This window comes from Lepus europaeus, chromosome 3, assembly GCF_033115175.1.
Source record: "Lepus europaeus isolate LE1 chromosome 3, mLepTim1.pri, whole genome shotgun sequence".
Taxonomy (NCBI): Eukaryota; Metazoa; Chordata; class Mammalia; order Lagomorpha; family Leporidae; genus Lepus; species Lepus europaeus.
This window is the reverse complement of record NC_084829.1, coordinates 150,795,719-150,819,754: the sequence shown is the minus strand read 5'-3', so window position 1 is coordinate 150,819,754 and position 24,036 is coordinate 150,795,719. Positions and strand designations below refer to the sequence as shown.

General features: G+C 41.9%; 1 protein-coding gene across 3 annotated transcripts in view; it reads left to right on the top strand.

Moving 5' to 3' along the window:
• Nucleotides 1-24,036, top strand: part of PPIL4 (peptidylprolyl isomerase like 4) — a 51,174-nt gene that overhangs the window by 5,371 nt on the left and 21,767 nt on the right. For all 3 annotated transcript variants that reach the window (XM_062186905.1, XM_062186907.1, XM_062186906.1), the window contains exons 3-10: nucleotides 70-134; nucleotides 987-1,104; nucleotides 1,757-1,899; nucleotides 2,397-2,493; nucleotides 3,898-4,014; nucleotides 8,265-8,389; nucleotides 10,122-10,188; nucleotides 18,525-18,636. In XM_062186905.1, coding sequence (XP_062042889.1) covers nucleotides 70-134; nucleotides 987-1,104; nucleotides 1,757-1,899; nucleotides 2,397-2,493; nucleotides 3,898-4,014; nucleotides 8,265-8,389; nucleotides 10,122-10,188; nucleotides 18,525-18,636 — 844 coding nt within the window. The remainder of the gene's footprint in view (nucleotides 1-69; nucleotides 135-986; nucleotides 1,105-1,756; nucleotides 1,900-2,396; nucleotides 2,494-3,897; nucleotides 4,015-8,264; nucleotides 8,390-10,121; nucleotides 10,189-18,524; nucleotides 18,637-24,036) is intronic.

The window sequence follows — 24,036 nt, the reverse complement described above, 5'->3', positions numbered from 1 at the left end:
GTCATGTATGTCCTTTGTTGTTGGAACTTTTTATCAAACTGAATTAACAAAGAATCCTGTATTTTATAGAGGGATTTTATCATACAAACTGGTGATCCTACAGGCACTGGTCGTGGAGGAGAGTCTATTTTTGGGTAAGTTCTTTTAATTTATACTTAATTTTTATTTTCATTTATTTCAAAGACAGACAGATGGAGAAAGATCTGTGCATTGGTTTACTCCCCAAATGCCCACAATTGCCAGGACTGGGCCTGGCCAAGGTCAGGAGCTCAGAATTCTTTCTAGGTCTCCCACATGGATTCAGGAGCCCAGTTACTTGTTATCACTGCTACTTCACAGGTTCTGTGTTAGCAGGAAGCTGGAGTCAGGAGCCACAGATGGAGTTGAACTTAGATACTTAGATGTAGGGTATGGGTGTCTTAACCTAGGTCTTAGCTGCTAGGCTCAACTCCTGCTCTTTACTTTTTTCAATAAACATTCTTACAGCTTTAAATTATTCAAAGAGAGCGAGAGCAAGCTCCTGTTTTCTGGTTTGCTCTCCAAGAGCCCACAATGACTGAAGCTGGGCCAGGCTCAGTCCAGAGCCAGGAACTCAGTCCAGGTCTTCAGTGTGTATGGCAGGGATCTAGTTATTTCAGCCTTCACTTCTGCCGCCCATTAGCAGGAAGTTGGAGTCGGGAGCTGGAGCTAGGCATTGAACCCAGGTGCTCTTGGTACGTGACTTAGGCCTCCCCACCAGCATCTTTACCCCTAGACCAAATATCCATCACACACACATACACACACACACCCGCCTGTTAAAATATGGTTCAAGTGTAGATTTTTTTCTCTCAAGTTCTGTGAATGTAGCAAAGAAGAGGAATGCTTTGAATCATAGTGTCATTTCTATACAGAGGTAGTTGATAACAAATAGTTGATAACTATTTGTTAATAATACTTTTGCATTTGAGAGTACTGATAGTTTGTAACCTTATTTACATTTTCAGTCAACTGTACGGTGATCAAGCAAGCTTTTTTGAGGCGGAAAAAGTGCCAAGAATTAAACACAAGAAGAAAGGCACTGTGTCCATGGTGAACAATGGCAGTGATCAGCATGGATCTCAGGTGAGCAGATGGGTGAGAGGATGAGCTTTGCTTAGAAATGAAGGGCTTGAAGGAATCCACATAGTTATCCTTTATACCATCCAGGAAGGAGAGAATTTCAATCATAGTTATTTGTTAGGAGAAAAATATTACATTATTGTTTTTTATAATAAAATATATATTTTTTAAAAATTATGAGCCATGCCCATTGTGAGGAATTTAGAAAATACAGAGAAGTACATAGGAAAAAATGTTACTCACAATTCCAGCACCCTTGATTGTCACTCTTCACCTTTGTGGCCCATTTCCTTTTGATTTTTATTACTTATTTTAAAGCATTGTATTGAGTACCTTACTTTCATTGCCTTGTTTAATCCTCACAACAACCCCATCAGGGTAGGTGCTTTTATTTTCCATTGTTCACATGTGAAAAAACAGCCATAGTTTGTCAAATTATTTTAAACAATCAGGGAAACATCTGTGTATGTATTAATATTTTATTCATTTTATTATATTTTATACATAAGCTTTTTACATTTTACTGAGTTCCAGTAATGTGTAAATGTAGTCTTATGTATTTTTGTCAGTCTGTTCTGTTACCAAAATCGTATATATACTGAAATATATGTAGTTTGTATATTTTTTATTTTACATTATATGTTTTTCTGTACAGTTCCTTATTACTACAGGAGAAAATCTAGATTACCTTGATGGTGTTCATACAGTGTTTGGCGAGGTGACGGAAGGCATGGACATAGTTAAGAAAATTAATGAGACCTTTGTTGACAAGGACTTTGTACCATATCAAGATATCAGGTATGGCTACAGTTAGTATCTTGAATGTGCTAGAGTGTTTTAATACTGTGATGTTTGACTTGAGTGGAATGCATAAAACTAATAAGCCTGGACTGGTTTCTGGATAATTCCAAAATGGAATTTAATAACAAGATGATATAAATCTTCATAATATAACTTTTTGTATTTTTACACTAGTGCCAATTATTTGTAATTGTTTATGTTGGGAAGAATTATTAATACTTTAGTCTTTTTAAATACATTTTAAGAAATAAGGAAAAAGTACTAAAATTTATACATTTATATTTCTCAATAATGTAGAATAATATGATATCGAACAATGAGAAACAATTACATTCATTGTGAAACTTTACTATAGACTACTGACATAGCCTTATGTGATATGGATTTTTTTGGCATTTGAAATACCTAAGTTTTCTGTCCTAATGTATGAAAGTAAGATATAGATTCTGAAATAAATAATAAATGAAACATTTGACTTGGATTTGTTTTATAAGGATAAATCATACAGTGATTTTAGATGATCCATTTGATGACCCTCCTGATTTATTAATTCCTGATCGATCACCAGAACCCACAAGGGAACAATTAGATGTAAGTAGAGCCTTCTTGTGATAGAATGTGTATATATATTCATGATTTTCATAGATTTAGGTCTCCCATGTGAGTGGCAGGGATCCAAGTACTTGAGCCACAACTGCCACCTCCCTGGGTGCTAATTACCAGGAGCTGGATCAGAAGTGAGGAACCAGGACTCCAACCTTACACTCTGATATGGAATGTGGGCATCTCAAGTGGCTTAACTGCTGTACTATCACACACACTACCACCATCACTGCCACCACTATTTTTTCCTTTCTTTCTTTTAAAAAATTTTTTAAAGATTTTATTTATTTATTTGAGAGGCAAAGTTACAGAGAGGGAGAGACAGAGAGAGATCTTCCATCCACTGGTTCTCTTCCCAAGTGGCCACAAAGGCTAGAGCTGGGCAGATCTGAAGCCAGGAGCTTCTTCCAGGTCTCTTACATGAGTGCAAGGGCCTAAGCACTTGGGCCATCTTTCACTGTCTTCTCAGGCCATAGCAGAGCTGGATTGGAAGAGGACAACCGGGACACTAACCAGCACCATGTTTTCCTTTCTTTAGTTTCGATTCTACCAAAACAGCCTTAAGTCTGGAAGATTACATGGAAAATGTTTCTCTTATCACCTGGGTCTAGTTAGGAAAATAGCTCCGAAGCCAAATTAAATATTCTTTTTGTAAAAAAGGATTTATTTATTTACATGAGAGGCATAGTTACAGAGAGAGAGAGAGGTCTTCTATCTGCTGGTTCACTCCCCAAATGGCTGTGTTGGCCAGAGCTGAGTCTGTCTGAAGCTAGAAGCCAGGAGCTGCTTCAGGTCTCACACAGGTGCAGAGGCCAAGGACTTGGACCATCTTCCACTGCCTTCCCAGCCTCATTAGCAGGGATGTGGATGGAAAGTGGAACAGCCAGAACTCTAACTGGTGCGCATGTGGGATTGCAGGGTAGCAGGTGGGAGGTTACCCTGCTGTGCCGCAGTGCTGCAGTGCTGGCCTCCAAACAGTCATCTTATGAGAGAACTTCTCAACTGGGAATGCTCTGGAGCCAGGAATTTCTGTGGGACAGTGCAGGTTTCTCCCGTATTTTAAGATAAAAATTCTGCTTATGAGGTTTCTTGAAAACCAGATTTATCTTTTTGGTTGTGAGTAGTGCTTCATTCCAAGACACTTATCTACTCCATTCAGCACTGAGCTGGGTGACAGATTGTTCTCTTTCTAAATGTTCATTTTGATTTTTCAGTAGATTTGAAGCTTAGTCTGGCGAATATTACAGTTAATTTAAGACTGTTTTCAGAGTTTTGTAGGTTTGTTTCAGAAGCTTTTGTAACACTTTTGATGGAACTAAAATAGAGCATGATGTCTTCCAGGTTTCTCAGATTTTTAATTAAATTTATGTGTCAGTAATTTCTGCCTTACAGAGTGGCCGAATAGGAGCAGATGAAGAAATTGATGATTTTAAAGGAAGATCAGCTGAAGAAGTAGAAGAAATAAAGGCAGAAAAAGAAGCCAAAACTCAAGCTATTCTTCTAGAGATGGTAGGATCATTATCTTCATTCAAAAACGTCGGCAATGTATTTATTTATTTATATTTTTAAAAATTTCTCTTAAGTATTTGTTTATTTGAAAGGCAGAATTAAAGATACAGAGAAGGGGAGACAGAGATATCTTCCATCCTCTGGTTCACTCCCCAAATGGCTGCAGTGGACATGGTTGGGCCAAGTCAAAGCCAGGAAGCCTGGAATTCCTTCTGGGTCTCCCACATGAGTGGCAGGGGCCCAAGTTGTTGGGCCATCATCTGCTTTCCTAAGTGCATTAACAGAGAGCTGGATCGGAAGTGGAGCAGCAGGGACCTGAACTGGTGCTCATTTGAGATGCCTATGCCCCAGGCCACGGGTTAACACACTACGATATAATGCCAGCCCCCTGCAGTATATTTAATGCATGTCATTATGAGTTTATATCTGGTTCTTTGATAGTCTTACAATATAAAAAATTTAGTTAAAAGGGAGTTTTTTAGATTACATTTTAAAAAAATATTTATTTATTTATTTGAAAGTCAGAGTTACGCAGAGAGAGAGAGTTGTCTTCCATCCGATGGTTCACTCCCCAGTTGGCTGTAATGGCTAGAGCAGTGCCGATACGAAGCCAGGAGCTTCTTCTGGGTTTCTCACATGGGTGCAGGGGCCCAAGGACTTGGGCCATCTTCTATTGCTTTCCCAGACCATGGCAGAGAGCTGAATCGGAAGTGGAGCAGCCGGGTCTTGAACTGGTGCCCATATGGGATGCTGACACTTCAGGCTAGGGTATTAACCCACTGCGCCACAGTGCCAGCCCCATGCCAACTACCTTTTTTAAAAACAAGGAGTAGATGCCTAGCTTATAAATAGATAAGATTTCAGTTGATTTTTTAAAAAAGATTCATTCTGTATCTGTTTTAAAAAAATGATTTATTTATTTGAAAGAGTTATAGAAAGAGGTAGAAACAAGAAGAGAGAGATCTTCCATCCACTGGTTCATTCTCCAAATGGCCTCAGTGGCCGGAGCTGGGCCAATACAAAGCCAGGAGCCAGCAGCTTCTTTTGGGTCTCCCATGTCGGTGCAGGGGCCCAAGGACTTGGGTCATGCTCCGTCATCCAGGCGCATTAGCAGGGAGCTGGATTGGAAGTAAAGCAACCAGGACTCGAACTGACACCCATATGAGATGCTGGCACTGCAGGCCTGGGCTTTAACCTGTGCTACGGGTGCCGGCCCCTCAATTGATCAAATTAATATCATTTTTTGAAGTTGTTTATTAGATTAAGTTTTATGTGTATTAAGGGTTGATTGTTATATCAACTTGTTGAGAACAGGCAGTAGAATAGTAATTGAAGGATGAAACAAACCTGGGTGGAAATTGAGCATTCTAAAGTATACTCATTATAGTAGATCAGAAAATATTTGGATGAGTGGATGTAATTATATTTTTATCATTTCACGTTAAAGCATTCAGATTTGTGGTGTTTTGTTTTGTTTTGTTTTGTTTTATTTTTGAGAGGCAGAGTGGACAGTAGAGGGAGATAGAGAGAAAGGTCTTCCTTTTTGCCTTTGGTTCACCCTCCAATGGCCGCCGCGGTAGGCGCGCTGCGGCCGGCGCACCACGCTGTTCCGATGGCAGGAGCCAGGTGCTTCTCCTGGTCTCCCATGGGGTGCAGGGCCCAAGCACTTGGGCCTTCCTCCACTGCACTCCCTGGCCACAGCAGAGAGCTGGCCTGGAAGAGGGGCAACCGGGACAGGATCGGTGCCCCGACCGTGTGGTGTATTTTAAAATTTGTATTAGTGTCGTTAGTTTGAATGAACAAATATTAAATGCTGTGATTCAAGAGAAGTTTACTGAAATTTTAAAAAAAATTAACATACACAATTTAATGCGCGCACTGTCAGAATACTGACCCAGAAAAACACCACCAAGATAAATTCTAAGAAAATCACTAAACTTAAAAGATCTTTTGAGCTGCTGGGCAAAAGAAATAGGTAACTGATGAGAGAAAACAACATTCATTATCAACCTTTTAAATTTCTTAACTGTGTCTACTTTTCGTGACATATTTCTGAATAATACAGGTCATGTATTTTATATTCTCCAATTTAAGTGTGATTAAATTCAGATTATATACCCACAACTGAAACAGTACACAAGTGATATGTCCACCGTATCTGGAGGTATACAATATCCATTTAGCCCTCTTTGGAAAATGAAATTTTATCCATTTAGCCCTCTTTGGAAAATGAAATTTTTAATTTCTTGGCAATCCACTGCCTGATGTCTCCATGCATAGTTTCTGTTTTTCCCCTAGCAATCAGTTAACAGTCTGTGGCAAGACACTTTTTTTTTTTTTTTTTTGACAGGCAGAGTGGACAGTGAGAGAGAGAGAGAGAAAGGTCTTCCTTTGCCGTTGGTTCACCCTCCAATGGCCGCTGCGGCTGGTGTGCTGCGGCTGGCGCACCGCGCTGATCTGAAGGCAGGAGCCAGGTGCTTCTCCTGGTCTCCCATGGGGTGCAGGGCCCAAGCACTTGGGCCATCCTCCACTGCACTCCCTGGCCACAGCAGAGAGCTGGCCTGGAAGAGGGGCAACTGGGACAGAATCCGGCGCCCTAACCGGGACTAGAACCCGGTGTGCCGGTGCTGCAAGGCAGAGGATTAGCCTGTTGAGCCACGGCGCCGGCTGAAGACACTTTTGAGATCTTTCAAATATCTTGTCCCTTGTCACACTTCCCACCCAGGTTTCTCAGTCATACATGATTCTTTCCTGAACCATTCTTGACTCTGGTGTGTACCAGGTGGTGATTTTCCAATTCTACCTCTCCTACCCCTACCAGCCTGTAAGGAGGAGCCCTCCTTTCTTACTGCTTTTTCCTCCATTCGTTGCCAATATGGATTCCTTCTTCGTGTTTTGTTTTTCATAACTATATATTTTGAAGTGGTTTTAGGTTTGTAGAAAAATTGAAGAGAAAATACAGAGAAATATCATTTTCTTTTCCAACAGTGGAACTGTCCTCCGTGGTTCTGTCTCACTGTCTCCTTCGCCGGTTCTTCAATAGGAAGTGATATTGCTCGGTTCAGTGCAGTAGTTGAGTGTGAGGTTGACTTCAACTTAGTTGTAGTAAAAGGCTGAAGGAGAGGATGAGAGCAAAAAGCTAGAACACTGCCCAGGATTGTAATTGTTGTTGTTCACTGTTGTACAATAATGTAGAAAGAAATAGACATTGCAAATTGTAAAAGGCTAGATTCCATTTGATGATATTTAACAAAGCTTCAAAAGCAAAACCAGACACAATAATGGTTAGGGTTGCTTTAATACATGAAGAGTGGCCACAAAAAGTAGGATATTCGTTATTTCATAGGGAAGAAGAGGGGTAATGGGATCAGGGGACATTTTAGTTAAGCTAGGTGATAGCTTCATCAATGGTTTTTAATTCTCATGCTTCATCACTTAGATATACTTTATATAAACTCTTTCTTAAAAACAGTTGTATGCCAAATACTTCAAAAAAAAAAGTGGGGATAAAATTGGGGCTTTGAAACCAAATAGTTGTGGTTTCAAATCCAAGCTCTTAGGCTTCCCACTATATTTCTTTTCTTTTCTTTTTTTTTTTTTTTTTTGGACAGGCAGAGTGGACAGTGAGAGAGAGAGAGACAGAGAGAAAGGTCTTCCTTTTTGCCATTGGTTCACCCTCCAATGGCCGCCGCGGTAGGCGCGCTGCGGCCGGCGCACCACGCTGTTCCGATGGCAGGAGCCAGGTGCTTCTCCTGGTCTCCCATGGGGTGCAGGGCCCAAGCACTTGGGCCATCCTCCACTGCACTCCCTGGCCACAGCAGAGAGCTGGCCTGGAAGAGGGGCAACCGGGACAGGATCAGTGCCCCAACCGGGACTAGAACCCGGTGTGCCGGCACCACAAGGCGGAGGATTAGCCTAAGTGAGCCGCGGCGCCGGCTTTCCCACTATATTTCTTTGGCAAATTACTTGTTTAACTTTTTGAATTTCACTTTTCTTTAAAATGGAAATTGCAAGATGTTTTAAGAATTAAGCACAGGGTTCACACAAAGTATTGGTTAGGTAAACATTAGCTGTTCATATTGTTAATACTAGGAACAGCTTCAGATTTTGAAATCTTATTTAGACCTCTTACCTGAGCCTGAAATTTATAATGAAATTTAGATGTTTTAAAGGAAATCACGGCTTGGATAGGATATTTAGAGTGGAAACTGAATAAAATAATTGATTTATGTCCTTTGTTTATAATTTAGGTGGGAGACCTACCTGATGCAGATATTAAACCTCCAGAAAATGTGCTGTTTGTTTGTAAATTGAATCCAGTGACCACAGATGAGGATCTGGAAATAATATTCTCAAGATTTGGGCCAATAAGAAGGTAATCCCTAGAATTTTTAAAGGAGAAATTTAGAAATGCTCAGTTTTAGTTCATGATTTTTAATGACAGTTTTTGGTGAGTCTGTGAACTCTGGGTGAACTGCTTAAATTTTTATTGAGTCTTTGGACAGTAGGAAAGAAAAATGTATGATAAGTAACTGGATAATTTAAATAATTAAAAGTAATTATTAAAGTTAATTAAATAATTAATCCTACTCCCAACACTTTCACTCTAAAAGAGGAAATGAATAGTTTATGTCTAATTCCATAATAATTTCAACAATTTTTTTTAATATTTAAAATATTTATCTCAGTTAAACTCTTCCTAGCAGTCTATGTCAAAACGTATTTAAATTTTCCATAATTTTTCTTTTTACTACATTTTTTTAATGTAAAAGTCTATAAAGCTGGTATATCAGTGAGAAATTTTGTAATTGATGTAAAAGGTTTAGGACTTTTTTTTCCTAAAGATTTCTTTTATTTATTATTTGAAGGAGTTAGAGAGAAAGGGAGAGACTGAGGAGAGGGGTCTTCCATCTGTTGATTTACTCCCCAAATGGTTGCAATGGCCTGGGCTGGACCAGACCGAAGCCAGGAGCCAGGAGCTTCTTCCTGGTCTCCCACGTGGGTGTGGGGGCCCAAGCACTTGGGCCATTTTCCACTGCTTTCCTAGGCACATTAGCAGGGAGCTGGATTGGAAATGGAGCAGCCAGGCTAGAACGGTGCCCATATGTGATGCCAGCACTGCAAGTGGCGGCTTAACCCGCTACACCACAGTGCTGCCAGTAGGACTTCCTTTCTTAAATGTTTGTAAATGAAACTGTGATACATGGGGAGATGTGTACATGTGAAACAGAGGCTTGGAACTCCAGCTGATTGGCCCTCCCACTGGGTTTTTACATGGTAGATTCTGTGTGGCAATTGTGCTTACAAAGTTTGAGCTTAGTTTACACTAAAAATAAAAAATTCCAAAGGATAAACTTATTAAAAAATCTTTTTTAAAGATTTATTAATTGGGCTGGTGCCGTGGCACAACAGGCTAATCCTCTGCCTTGCGGCGCCGGCACACCGGGTTTTAGTCCCGGTTGGGGTGCCGGATTCTATCCCGGTTGCCCCTCTTCCAGGCCAGCTCTCTGCTGTGGCCAGGGAGTGCAGTGGAGGATGGCCCAAGTGCTTGGGCCCTGCACCCGCATGGGAGACCAGGAGAAGCACCTGGCTCCTGGCTTCGGATCAGCACGATGATGCGCCGGCTGTGGCAGCCATTGGAGTGTGAACCACCGGCAAAAAGGAAGACCTTTCTCTCTGTCTCTCTCTCTCTCTCTCACTATCCACTCTGCATGTCAAAAAAAAAACAAAAAAAAAAGATTTATTAATTGAGAGGCAGAGTTATAGAGAGAGAGAGGGAGGGACGGAGAGAGAGGTCTTCCATCTGCAGGTTCTCCCCCCAAATGGCCAGAGCTGGGCTGATCTGAAGCCAAGAGCCAGGAGCTTCTTCTAGCTCTCCCAGGTGCATTAGCAAGGGAGCTGGATCAGAAATGGAGCATCTGGGACTCAAAACGGCACCATATGGATGCTGGTGCCACGATGTCAGTCCCTATTGAAGAAATTTTGAGAAATATAGTTCTTTGAGTCTAGCTTTGCCTTTTAATAACTGGCTTGTTTTGGTCTTCAGTTTTGAAAGGTGAGAGTGAATGCTTATTGTTTTGAATCACTTTTCAAAAATTTCCTTTCAGTTGTGAGGTTATCCGGGATTGGAAGACAGGAGAGTCCCTCTGTTATGCTTTTATTGAATTTGAAAAGGTATGTCATAATATACTTTTATTTATTTTGTTGTTATGATATTGAAATGAGAAATTATAGAATATTTTTTCTGGTTTCTAGGATGGCCCTTTTCTTTGAGCAATCAAGAAAATTTTTATTATATCCAAGTAGGCGAAAAATTCCGCATCTCTTTATGTAATATGTATATTTTACTTTACATTTGGGTGCAGTCTGTGTGAGTGTGTCTTCAGAACTTGTCAAGTTTCACATAACAATCTTCACAGGCTATTAATGGATTTTTGTGTGATATATGCAGAGCTATAGTTTAGGAATAGGAGGAGAAGTGGACTTTGTTAAGATATAGGGATTCATCCAAGCTGTGTCACAGGCCAGCTGTTATGTGATATTGGGTAGTTTATTTAATCTTTCTTTCTAGGCTTTCCCCTTCTCAAAGGTAAAACTTGAGTATTGGATTAGATGGTCCCTTCTGGGTCTATAATAATGCTGATAGCTTATGGTACTTGAAACTTGAACCCATTCGTTGTGTTAATTTTCCTTCATGTAGTCCTCATAATTCTGTAACATAGATACTATGCTTCTTTTCCAAATTAGTAAACTGAGGCACATTGTGGTTGACATGACTTATTCACACTCATGGACCTAGGAAGTGTCACGGCTGGGATACAAATTTAGATAATGTGACACTGTTGAGTTTAGCTACTTTGCAATACTATGTGTTTTTGTTTTTTTTTTTTTACTCAACACTGATGATGTGTGCAGTAGGTTGTGGTAAGTTTTAGTTGTTCCAAAGCATTTATTGAACACCTTCTGTGCTTTAGGCACTATGCTAAGTACTAGGGATGCAAGTTACATACTGAAGGATTGAGGAATAGATACTATATAACAAATTACACCTAGAAACTGTGTCAGATGTACCAGAAATGATACTTACAAGGTACATTGGTACCAGCATAAAGGATATCTTTACCAAATATTTATTTATTTGAAAGCAGAGTGACAGCAAGAGAATGAGAAGGAGGGAGAGAGAGAATCTTCAATCTGCTGGTTCACTCCCTAATGGCCTTAATAGCCGGGTCTGGGCCTGGCTGAAGCCAGGAGCCAGAAACTTCATTCTAGTCTTCCACATGAGTGGCAGGGTCTCAAGTACTTGCACCATCATCCACTGTCTTCCCAGGCACATTAGCATGGAGCAGGATCGGCAACAGAGTAGCTGGAACTGGAACCAGTACTCTGATAGGGGATGCCAGCATAGCAGTTGGGGGCTTAACCTGCTGTGCCACAACATCAACCTGTAAGTGTAATAACAAAATACATATGGAAAATGTACAGATCCTAAATGAACAGTTTGATGAGTTATTACTAGGTTTATTATACCTGTGTAAACTATCATTCAGGCCAAGTAATGAAGCATTATCTTAAAAAAAAAAAAAAAAAAAGGCAGCCTCCTAGAAGACCTCTTTGTCCTTTCAGTAATTTTCCCATCACTGCTGCTTATTCTAATATCATAGGTTAGTTTTGTGTAATTAAAAAAAAATTTTTTTGTTTTTTACTTATTTGAGAGAGAGCATTACAGAGAGGGAGAGAGAGAGGTCTTCCATCTGCTGGTTCACTCCCCAAATGGCTGCAACAGCTGGAGCTGGGCTGATCCGAAGCCAGCAGCTAGGAGCTTCTTCCTGGTCTCCTATGTGGGTGCAGGGCAAGCACTTGGGCCACCTTCCACTGTTTTCCCGGGCTATAAGCAGAGAGCTGGATCAGAAGAGGAGCAGCTGGGACACGAACCGGCACCCATATGGGATGCTGGTGCCAAAGGCACAGGCTTTGCCTATTATGCCACAGTGCCAACCCCAGTTTTGTCTAATCTTAAACTTGATTCAAATGGAATTTACTATGTGTTCTTTTATGTCTAGCTTCTTTTGCTCAGTGTTATATTGGTAAGATTTTTTTTTTAAAGATTTAAAAAAAAATTTGTTTGAAAGGAAGACTTACAGAGAGGGAGAGACAGAGATCTTCCATCCACTGGTTCATTCCCCAGATGGCTACAATGGTCAGGGCTGGTTGAAGCCAGGAGCCAGGAGCTTCTTCCAGAGCCCCATTGTGGGTGCAGGGGACCAAGTTCTTGAGCTGTGTTTTGCTGTTTTTTCCCTGGCCATTTGCAGGGAGCTGGATTGGAAGTGAAGCAGCCAGGACTTCATCCAGTGCCCATTTGGGATACCAGTGTTGCAGGTGACAGCTCCATTTCGCTACGATGCTAGCCCCTTATTTGTATGATATGTACATGTTACTGTATGTACCTTTGAACAATACTTTTAGTTAATTTTCACTGGTGTATAGTATTTCATTGTATGTATGTGAAATAGTTTAAAGTTATATTCTGCTGTTAGTATATACTTGAGCCCTTTGAAATTTTTGTGTTATGAATGGTGCCTACTGTAAACAGTTTCTGTACATGTCTTTTGGTGTATATAAATAAGCATACATTTCTGTTGAATATGTATCTAGAAGTGTATTGCTGAGTCATAAGTTTAGAGGCAGGCCCTGTGATGCAGAGGGTTCAGCTGCTTCTTGGGATGCCCACACCCCATATCGGGGTGCTGGTTCTAGTTCTGGCTATCTGCTTCCAGCAAGCAACAAATGATAGCTCAAGTATTTGAGTCACTGCTACCCCTGTGGGAGACCTGGATGGAGTTCCTGGCTCCTGGCTTCTGCCTGGCCCAGCTCTGGCTATTGTGGACATTTGGGGAGTGAAACAATGGATGGAAGATCAATTTTTCTCTTTCACTCTGCTTTTCAAAGGAATAAAGAAATTTTTAAAAAAAAATAAGATGGGTGTAACTTTAATAGATAATTCTACTCATTTTCCCAAAATGATATACTGATTTTATTTCCATTAGTAGTGTGTGGCAGTCCGTGTTCTGTATCTTTACTGACTCTTGGTAGAGTTGATCTTTTAAATTTGTCCATTCTGGTTTGTGTGTAATGGTATCTTACCAGGGTTTTATTTTACATTTCTGATCCTTTTCATATGTTTATTACCATTTGTTTTATGAAGTACCTGTTCAAGATTTGCCCATCTAAAAATTTTGTATTTATTTATTTGTAAGGCAAAGTGATCAAGAGAGAGAGACGGAGAAATCTTGCATCTGCTGGTTCACTCCCCAAATGCCTGCAACAGCCAGAGCTAAGCCAAGCTAAAGCCAGGAGCAGTAACAATATCTGGTCTCCCATGTGAGTGGCAGGTGCCCAAGTATTTGGGCTATCATTTGCCACCTCCCAGGCATGTTAGCAGGAAGCTGCATCAGAAGCATGGAACAGGCCGGCGCCGCGGCTCACTAGGCTAATCCTCCGCCTTGCGGCGCCGGCACACCGGGTTCTAGTCCTGGTTGGGGCACCGATCCTATCCCGGTTGCCCCTCTTCCAGGCCAGCTCTCTGCTGTGGCCAGGGAGTGCAGTGGAGGATGGCCCAAGTGCTTGGGCCCTGCACCCCATGGGAGACCAGGATAAGCACCTGGCTCCTGCCATCGGAACAGCGCGGTGCGCCGGCCGCAGCACGCTACCGCGGCAGCCATTGGAGGGTGAACCAAAGGCAAAGGAAGACCTTTCTCTCTGTCTCTCTCTCTCTCTGTCCACTCTGCCTGTCAAAAATTAAAAAAAAAAAAAAAAAAAAAGAAGAAGAAGCACGGCACAGCTGGAACTTGAACTGGGCTCTCTGACATAGCATGCAGGCATTCCAAATGGTGGCTAAACCCACTGCACCATAACACCTACCCTTGTCTGCTTCCTTTTTATTGACTTGTGAGAATTTTTTCTAGTGTTTGGATGCAAGCTGTGCTTTGGTTTTATGTGATGCAAATTTCTTCTGCTCTATCAATTACCTTTTCTCCTTTTTGTTGGTGGTTTTTGGTAAACAGAAGTTTTTCATTTTAATTTAGTTCAACTCATCAGTATTTTTCTTCTTTTTTATGGCCTGCTTAAAAATCTCCAAACTTACGAATATATTCTATGCTATTTGTAGAAGCTTTGATGTGAGGTTATGTTTCTGATTTGTAATTTGATTTTTGTGTAGTATATTAATTTCCATTTTTCTTACATTGAGTAGCCAAGTGACTATCTGGGGAAGTTGCTCTGGGGCAGGTCTTATGGACAACAAGTTTAGCTGCTGCTTGTGACAAATCCTGTACTGGAGTGCCAGTTTGAGTCCTTGCTGTTCCACTTCTGATCTAACTTCTTACTAATGCATCTGGGAAGGCGGCTGATGATGGCCAAAGTAGTTGGATCCCTGCCACCCATGTGGTAGACCTGGATGGAGTTTCTGGCTCCTGGCTTTGGCTTGGTCTAGCCCTGCTATCGTGGCCATTTAGGGAGTAAACCTGGATGGAAGATATCTCACTGTCACTCTGCCTTTCAAATAAGAAATCTTTTAAAAAGCAAAAATAAAAAAATTGTCTTCTTTCTACAGTTCTGCAGTCCCATGTTTGTTACAAACCAGGTGTCCATCATGTATATATAAAGTCTGTTTATAAATGTGGTACTGTTGCAGTGGTCTTTTTGTCTCTTCTTATGCTACTATTACATTATGTTAATTGTTACAAGTTTATAATGTCTTGATACTTGTAACATGGATTTGCCAACTTTGTTGTTCTTGAAGATTATCTTGGCTATTTTTGCCCTTTACATTTTCAAATTAATTTCTCAGTGAAGTGTTTTTTTTTTAAATTTTCATTTTATTTGAGAGGCAGAGAGAAATCTTCCATCCGCTGGTTCACTCCCTGAATTTCCACAACAGCTGGGACTGGACTAGGCCAAAGCCAGGAGCCTGGAGTACAATCTAGGTTTCCCACATGGGTGGCAGGGAACCAGGTAATTACCAGGTAACTGAGTCATCATCTGCTGTCTCCCAGGGTGCTCATTAGCAGGAAGAGGAAGCAGCACTTAAACCAGACACTGATACAGGATGTGGGCATCCCAGCAGTGTCTTAACCGTGACACCAAAGAGATTCTGTAACTGTTGTTTGGATATAAATTGAGTACATACAGACACTATCTTTGTGAAAAAACGATCTGAGACATTTCTCTTTGGGAAAAGGGACAGTGATGGAATTATGTGCGCCCCATGTAAACAGATTTATCAGACATTCACTGAGAAAGTGCCACGTGGCAGATGATACTCTGAATGATGTAGCTGTAAGGATGAATACTTCTTTGTATCTTATGAGCTTTATAATCCATTTAATTCTTAGCACATATGTAAATATTATATCTAGCTTTTTTTTTTTTAATCTGTTTTTTGTGTCCAGTAAGTTGTAGGCAGATGAAAAGAATAAGTTTCAGAAAAATTGATCAATACCAGACTGGAATGTGTCACTTTAGTTTTCAGAAACAGAGATATCTTAGAATTTATATAACATTTCCCTGATGGTAGTGATATTGAGCATTTTTTCATATATTAGTCATTTGAATTTTCTTCTTTTGAGAAATGTCTGTTCATGTCCTTAGCCCATTTTTAGATTTTTAATTTTTTTCCTTCTCTCTAATGATTTTTAGTTTTATTTATTTGAGAGGCAGGAAGACAGAGAGCAAGTTCCTCTCTGCTGGCTCACTCCCAGATGCCTGCAGTGAGCTGGGGCTGGGCTGAAGGGAGGAGCGAGGACCCCATCTGGATCTCCTGTGTGGTTTTCTGGGACACAACTAGGGCGTGCATTAGCAGGAAGCTGGAATCAGCAGTGGAGCCAAGACTTAAATCCAGGCATTTCAATATGGGATGCAGGTGTTACAATTGATGTTTTAACTTGTGGGCCACAAACTTGCCCCCACTTTGCATATTTCTTAACTCCAGGTAGAGTGGCTGTTGTCAAAAAGACAAAAAAAAAAAAAAAAAAAAAAAAGGTACCAGTGCTGTGGCATAGCCAATAGAGTCTCCACCTGTGATACCAGCATCCCATATGGGCGCCAGTTTGAGATCTGGTTGCTCCACTTCCAATCCAGCTCCCTGCTAATGTGCCTGGGAAAGCAGTGGAAAATGGCTCAAGTGCTTGATCCCTTGCACCCATGTGGGAGACCTGAAGAAGCTCCTGGCTCTTGGCTCCTGGTTTCAGATTGGCCCAGCTCTGGCCATTGTGACCATTTTGGGAGTGAACCAGTGGATGGAAAAATCTCTCTATATCTCCCACTCTCTCTATAACTCTGCCTTTCAAATAAATAAATAAACCTTTTTTTTTTAATAATTGACAAAAAATAACATGCTGACAAGGATGTGGAGAAAAGGGAACTCTTAGATACTATTGGGTCTTCAAAATACTAAAAATAGATCTATATGTATGACTCAGCCATCCTAATTCTGGGTATATACTTGAAGAAAATGAAATCAGCACGTGAAAGCCATCCTTGCACCACCAATGTTCATTGCAGCCCAGTTCACAATAACGAAGATATGGAAAAGACGATGGATTAATGGATAAAGGAAACATGGTGTGTATAGATGTATAGATATAAATATAAAATGGAGTATTATTCAGCCATAAAAATAATGAAATATTGATTTTGCAGCAAGCTGGATGAGCTGGAGCTTAAGTGAAATAAGCCAGAGAAAGACAAATACTGTGTTTTCTCTTGCATATGTGGACATTTAAAGAAGTTGTTGATCTGAATTTAAAACGACGATGATTATTAGAGGCTGAGAAGGGTAGGAGGAAGGGTACTAAAACACAGCCAGATAGAAGTAACAAGCTCTAGTGTTTCACACACAGCACAGTGGGGTGACTGTAGTTCACTGGCTAGGTAAGAGATACTGGATAAATGACCAAAGAGAGTTGCTGTTAGGTTCCTAATCCAGAGTAGATAAGTAAATAGAAAGGCTAATTGCCTAGTTTGATCAGTTTATAGTGTGTATATGTGTTGAAATATTGTACAGTACTCTGTAAAAAATTTGCAAGTATTTTACATGTTAATAAAAATTTTTTTTTAAAGGAGCAGGCATTTGGCCTAGCAATACCTGTATCCCAGATCAGAGTGTCAGGGTTCAATTTTTGACACCGGCTCCTGATTCCAGCATATAGTGGCTGCAGACTCTGAGGGGCAGCAGGTGATGACTTAAGTAGTTAGGTCCTTGCCATCGCGTGGGAAACCTGGATTGAGTTTCTGGCTTCCAGCTTTAGTCCAACTCAGTCCTGGCTTTTGGGGGCATTTAGGGGTTGAACCAACAGATGGGAGCTCTCTCTGTTGTTTTCCTGCTTTCTATCGGTTTCTCTCTACCTCTTGAATAAATTTTAAACAAAATTAATATATATACATACACATATACATTAAAAAAAAGAATTTATGAAGTTACTCACTGGAAGGGTATTTGCATAGCATAGAATTTAGTGCCACAGGCCCACACCCATTATGCACAATGGTTGTGCTTCCTGATTTCAAATTTTTCAGAATTTTTGGGGGAAAGATTCATTTTATTTATTTGAAAGTCAGAGTGACAAGAGAAAGGGAGAGACTGTGAAAGAAATCTTCCGTCTACTGGTTCACTCCCCAAATGGCTGCAATGGCCAGGGCTGGGGCATACCGAAGCCAGGAGCCTGGAATTCCATCCGGGTCTGTCACATGGGTGACACGGGCCCAGGTACTTTGGCCATCTGCTGCTTTCCTGGGAGCGTGAGCAGGGGTCTGGATCAGAAGCAGAGCAGCCAGAACTCAATGCAAACGGTTGGTCTGATGTGGGATGCTGGTATTGCAAGCAGTGACTTAACCTGCTGTACCTAGTCTTGGGTCCAGAATTTTTCAGAATTTAAAAAGATACTATTTTATATGTAGATATGTGTATGTATCTACACGTCATATCTAAAAATTATATAATACTCCTGGTTCAGCATTCTGTAATCAGTCACACAAGTATTTCTGCAGTGCATGGTCAGGGGAGGCCATAGCTTCCCATTTGGTCAGGTATTGCTGCCAAATTGATTTTGATACCAGATTTATGAAAACTGCTTTCATTCTTCAGGATATATTTTCAGGTTCTAAGTTAAAAGAACTGTGGCCTCCTGTCATGCAGTCAGTAAGTGTGTATGTCTGCTGCCTTCAGACTGACCTGATTCAGAATCCTGCCTATGACTCTTGTCAGCTGTGTGACCTTCAGCAGCTTAGACAACTCTCTATTTTTCTCATTGACAAAATAGAAATAATAATAAATAGTAGCTCATAGGATTGTTACCAGGGTTAATTGAGATAATAGATACGAAGCATTTAACAGCATCTGGTATATAAATAAATATTAATTTTAGTAACAGTAATACTTTATTTCCTGTATTCTAGCTTATAGAAATCTTTTTCATAAAGATTTATGCATGAGTTTTTATCATTACTATCAGGAAGAAGATTGTGAGAAAGCGTTCTTTAAAATGGACAATGTACTTATAGATGACAGAAGAATACACGTGGATTTTAGCCAGTCTGTTGCAAAGGTTAAGTGGAAAGGAAAGGGTATGTCGGTTTATATTCCCTTATTGCAGTTCTGCTTTGTATTCTTGTGTATGTAGCCTTTGACTTGGTGCTGTGAATTAGGAGAAATGTTAATTGATGTAATTCCTGACACTGATGATTTTACAAAGCTGCTATCTGAAATCTAAGGTATGGGGAATGTGTATGTTGTATATTTTAAGCAGATGAAAAATATTTGATACATGATTTATTCACTGCAGAAGTAAAGTTTTTCCAAAGTAATTACTATGACTTTATGGCTTTTTAAAAAAGTTTTTGTTTTGTATGTTATATGGTACATTCCAGTGGGGGGAAGATATATATATATATATATATATATATATATATATATATATAAACTTATTGAACCAGTTCTATTAATGAATACTCAGGTGTTTTTTAATCTTTTACTCTTTGTGTTCTTTGTACCTAATGCTATGTATTATGCCTGTATTTATGACAATTCCTACAGTTGCATATATGAATGTCAAATTCCTGGTAGTAACATGCCAAACTTAAGTTAAATTTTTGATGCAGTGTTTTTATTTTTTTGCAGTGTTTTTAGAAGGTTTTACATCACATGTAACCCTGAATTTTATTAGGAATTTTATGATCACTTTGTTCCCCTATAATGCTTTTGTTTATTTTCCATGATTTTAATTTATATAATAACACTTTTATTTCTGTGTTTTTGTTTAATTTTAAAACAGTGTGAGGGAGACAAAGAAAATGAGAGAAAGATTGATTTACTGATTCACTCCCCAAATATCTGCAATAGCTGGGGTTGGGCCATGCCAAAGTCAAGAATCTGGAACTCAATCTGGGCCTCTTTTTTTTTTTTGACAGGCAGAGTGGATAGTGAGAGAGAGACAGAGAGAAAGGTCTTCCTTTTTGCCGTTGGTTCACCCTCCAATGGCTGCTGCGGCCGGCGCATTGCGCTGATCCGAAGCTAGGAGCCAGGTGCTTCTCCACTTGGGCCATCCTCCACTGCCTTCCCGGGCCACAGCAGAGAGCTGGCCTGGAAGAGGGGCAACCGGGATAGAATCCGGCGCCCCAACCGGGACTAGAACCCGGTGTGCCGGCGCTGCAAGGCGGAGGATTAGCCTGTTGAGCCACAGCGCCAGCTATTCTGGGCCTCTTAGATGAGAGGCAGGGACCCACGTACTTGAGCCATTACCTGCTACCTTCCAGGGTGTGCATGAGCAAGAAACCAGGATCAAGCAGAGCTGGGACTGCAACCTGGGCACTCCAATATGAAATATGGGCATCCCCAATGGCTTTTTTTTAAGAATTTTTTTTTTTTTTTTTTGAGAGGCAGAGTTACAGAGAGAGAGGTCCATCTTCTGGTTCACTCCCCAAATGGCCGCAATGCCTGGAGCTGGGCCAATCCAGAGCCAGGAGCCTCTTCTGGGTCTCCCACTTGGGTATAGGGGCCTAAGCACTTGGTCATCTTCCATTGCTTTCCCAGGCCATAAATAGAGAACTGGATCAGAAGAGGAGCAGCGGGACATGAACCTGTGCCCACGTAGGCTGTTAGTGCTGCCGCAGTCAGGCAGAGCTTAACTGTTGGGCCACAGTGCTGGCCCCACTCCCCACTGGCATCTTAACTACTGGGCTCCCTCACTGCCTTTTAATAAGATAACAGAGAACACTGGTAGTGAGGTGTTGAATTGTTTCGTAGATTATGTTATTTTATGGGAGTTTAGGGAAAAATTATTAATGACTGGCACAGACAGACACAGAAGGTCCACTAGGAGTGATCTCGGGTAGAAGAGAGCACATTGGATTGAGATTCTACCTACTATTAGTTTCTCCCATGAAACCATCCCGGCAGCCGGAACCCATGACTAGTTTTTGACAGTGGCTAATGTTGTGATTGATTTACTAAAACAAAATTAAAGTGATACTTTTTTTTTTTATGATCGCAGCTTGTGAACAAAAGAAATAAGTATATCAGGACCTTACACAGGGTATTTTCAGTCCAGTAGTACTGCCACATAGCTCTTTTGTAGGGCTTTTATCTTACCAGAGAGTTAATTAATTTTATCATTTGGGAAATCTATAAAATGAGTATTATGATAATTTCTTGTAGATAAGGAATTAGATGCATAACCTTTTGATGTGATTTACCTAGGGTCACATTTACTGATGATTTAAGGAGACTTTAAATCTTATTTTTTTTTCCCTTTTAGTCCTCTTATTCCCAACCCATCTACCTAGTGAAGAAATGATAGTACTTCAACATAATTTATTTATAAGATTATTTTTTTAAAGACTAACATATTTATTTGAAAGGCATAAATACAAAGAGAAAAGGAGAGAGAGAGATCTTTCATTCATTAATTCACTCCCCAAGTGGCCACAGTGGCTGAGGCTGGCCCCTGCAAGATGATTTTTTAATTTTTTTAAGCTTGATTTATTTATTTGAAACTCAGAGTTATACAGAAAGAAGAGAGAGAGAGAAAAAGATCTTCCATCTGCTGGTTTACAACCCAAATGGCCCCAATGCCTGGGGCTGGGCCAGGCTGAAGCCAGGAGTTAGGAGCTTTTTCCAGATCTCCCACATGGGTGCAGGGCCCAAGTACTTGGGCTATCTTCCACTGCTTTCCCAGGCACATTAGCATGGAGGCAAATTGGAAGTAAAGCAGCCAGGTCTTGAAACAGTGCGCCATGTGATACTGGTGTTGTAAATGGCACTTTACCTGCTATGCCACAATGCCGGCTCCTACAAGAGGACTTTTAAGTGAATTTTTTAAAGATCTATTTATCTATTTTGAAAGTCAGAATTACAGAGAGAAAGAAAGCTTCCATCTGCTGGTTTACTCGCCAAATGGCTGAAATGGCCAACGCTGGGTCAGGCAAAAGCCAGGAAACAGGAGCTTCATCTAGGTCTCTCAAACACTTGGACCATCTTCTGCTTTTCCCAGGCCATTAGTAGGGAGGTGTATTGGCAGTGTAATAGCTGGGACATGAACTGGTGCCCATATGGGATGCTGGTATTGCAGGTGTTGGCTTAACTGACTGTGCTATAATGCTGGCCCCCTCTTTTTTTTAATTTTGAAATTTTTTAATAAAGATTTTTATTTATTTATTTGAGGGGCAGAGAGGCAGAGAGAGAAAGGTCTTCCAATCGCTGGTTCACTCCCCAGATGGCCACCGTGGCAGGAGCTGAATTGAGCTGAGCTGATCCCGAGGCCAGGAGCCAGGAGCTTCTTCCGGTCTCCCATGTGGGCGCAAGGGCCCAAGGACCTGGGCCATCTTTTACTGCTTTCCCAGGCCATAGCAGAGAGCTGGATTGGAAGAGGAGCAGCCAGGACTCGAACCGGTGCCTATATGGGATTCTTTTTTTTTTTTTTTAAGGCAGAGTGGACTGTGAGAGAGAGAGACAGAGAGAAAGGTCTTCCTTTTGCCGTTGGTTCACCCTCCAATGGCTGCTGCGGCCGGCGCACTGCAGCCGGTGCACCGCGCTGATCCAAAGCCAGGAGCCAGGTGCTTCTCCTGGTCTCCCATGCGGGTACAGGGCCCAAGCACTTGGGCCATCCTCCACTGCACTCCCGGGCCACAGCAGAGAGCTGGCCTGGAAGAGGGGCAACCGGGACAGAATCCGGTGCCCCGACCAGGACTAGAACCTGGTGTGCGGCGCCGCAAGGCAGAGGATTAACCTATTGAGCCGCGGCGCCCGCCCATATGGGATTCTGGTGCCCCAGGTGGAGGCCTAGCCCACTATGCCTCAGAGCCAGCCCTGGCCCCTCTTTTTAAAAATATATTTATTTATTATTTGTTTGAAAGGCAGAGAGACAGAGACAGGCAGAGGCAGTCATCTTGCATTTACTGGTTTTCAGCTTTCAGTTTATACACGAAGGCAGTGAGTTGCAGAGGAATGAAGCATCTAACCTAGGACCTCCCAGCAGTCAAGATTTGAAGTACAGTCTCCCACTTCAGTCTGTTGCCTTTCTGTTGTACCATTTCTGCCTCATCTATAGGGGACACCTGCTGGCAGGCTCATGGCACATCATTTTCCAGTGATAAAATGATGCAGGGCTGGCGCTGTGGTGCAGCAGGTTAAAGCCCTGGCCTGAAGCGCTGGCATACCATATGGGCGCCAGTTTGAGACCTGGCTGCTCCACTTCCGACCCAGCTCTCTGCTATGGCTTAGGAAAGCAGTAGAGGATGGCCCAAGTCCTTGGGCCCCTGTACCCATGCAGGAGACCCAGAAGAAGCTCCTGGCTCCTGGCTCCTGGCTTCAGATCGGCGCAGCCCCGGTTGTTGCAGCCAACTGGGGAGTGAATCATCAGATGGGTCTCCCATGCGGGTGTAGGGGCCCAAAGACTTGAGCCATCTTCTACTGCTTTCTTAGGCCATAGAAGAGAGTTGGATTGGAAGTGGAGCAGCTGGGACTCGAATTGGTGCCCATAGGAGATGCTGGCACTGCAGGTGGCAGCTTTACTCGCTATGCCACACTATCTGCCCCTGTAGGTTCATCTTTTTTTTTTTTTTTTTGACAGGCAGAGTGGACAGAGAGAGAGAGACAGAGAGAAAGGTCTTCCTTTGCTGTTGGTTCACCCTCCAATGGCTGCCGCGGCCGGCGTGCTGCGGCCGGCGCACCGTGCTGATCTGATGGCAGGAGCCAGGTGCTTATCCTGGTCTCCCATGGGGTGCAGGGCCCAAGCACTTGGGCCATCCTCCACTACACTCCCGGGCCACAGCAGAGAGCTGGCCTGGAAGAGGGCAACCGGGACAGAATCCGACGCCCCGACCGGGACTAGAACCCAGTGTGCCAGTGCTGCAAGGCGGAGGATTAGCCTGTTGAGCCACGCGCCGGCCCTGTAGGTTCATCTTATCTGTAATACTTAACCCTCTTTTTTCATTCCTTTTTCTTTCTTTTTTAAAAACCTGACAGTTAGGGTCTATTTGGATTGATAAGCAGAGAATCTCTCTGTGTACCTTCAGTTTGCTTTGCTTGTACCCTAATCCAGGACCCTTCAGTAGGAAAAGTTCCCACAGGAATCATTCTAGTGGTAGCGGAGTACAGTAGGAAAGGCAGACAGCAGCTCTGGTCCATGGAAGAAGTAGAATCCTCATCTGGCTAGAGAGCAGACTGGAGAGCAGAGGGACTGTACAAGTGCACTGCCTTTTGGCTCTGCATGATTGGCTAGGTAGGATGTAACACTAGTCCTGTTTTCTGGAAGGTACTGGTGATTACCGTTTGGGCACATGGAAGGGATGTAGCTGCCCATAAGCCAGGATTTCAAAGCAGAGACAGTTTGTCTTTGGTACTGTCACCAGCTCCTCTCTACATACATCTGCAGTCTCCTGTCTGCATGGTGCTCTGGTGAGAGCAGGTCAGAGTCTGTAAAGCCTCACATCTGGGGCCAGCACGTGGTGTAGTAGGACAAGCCTCTG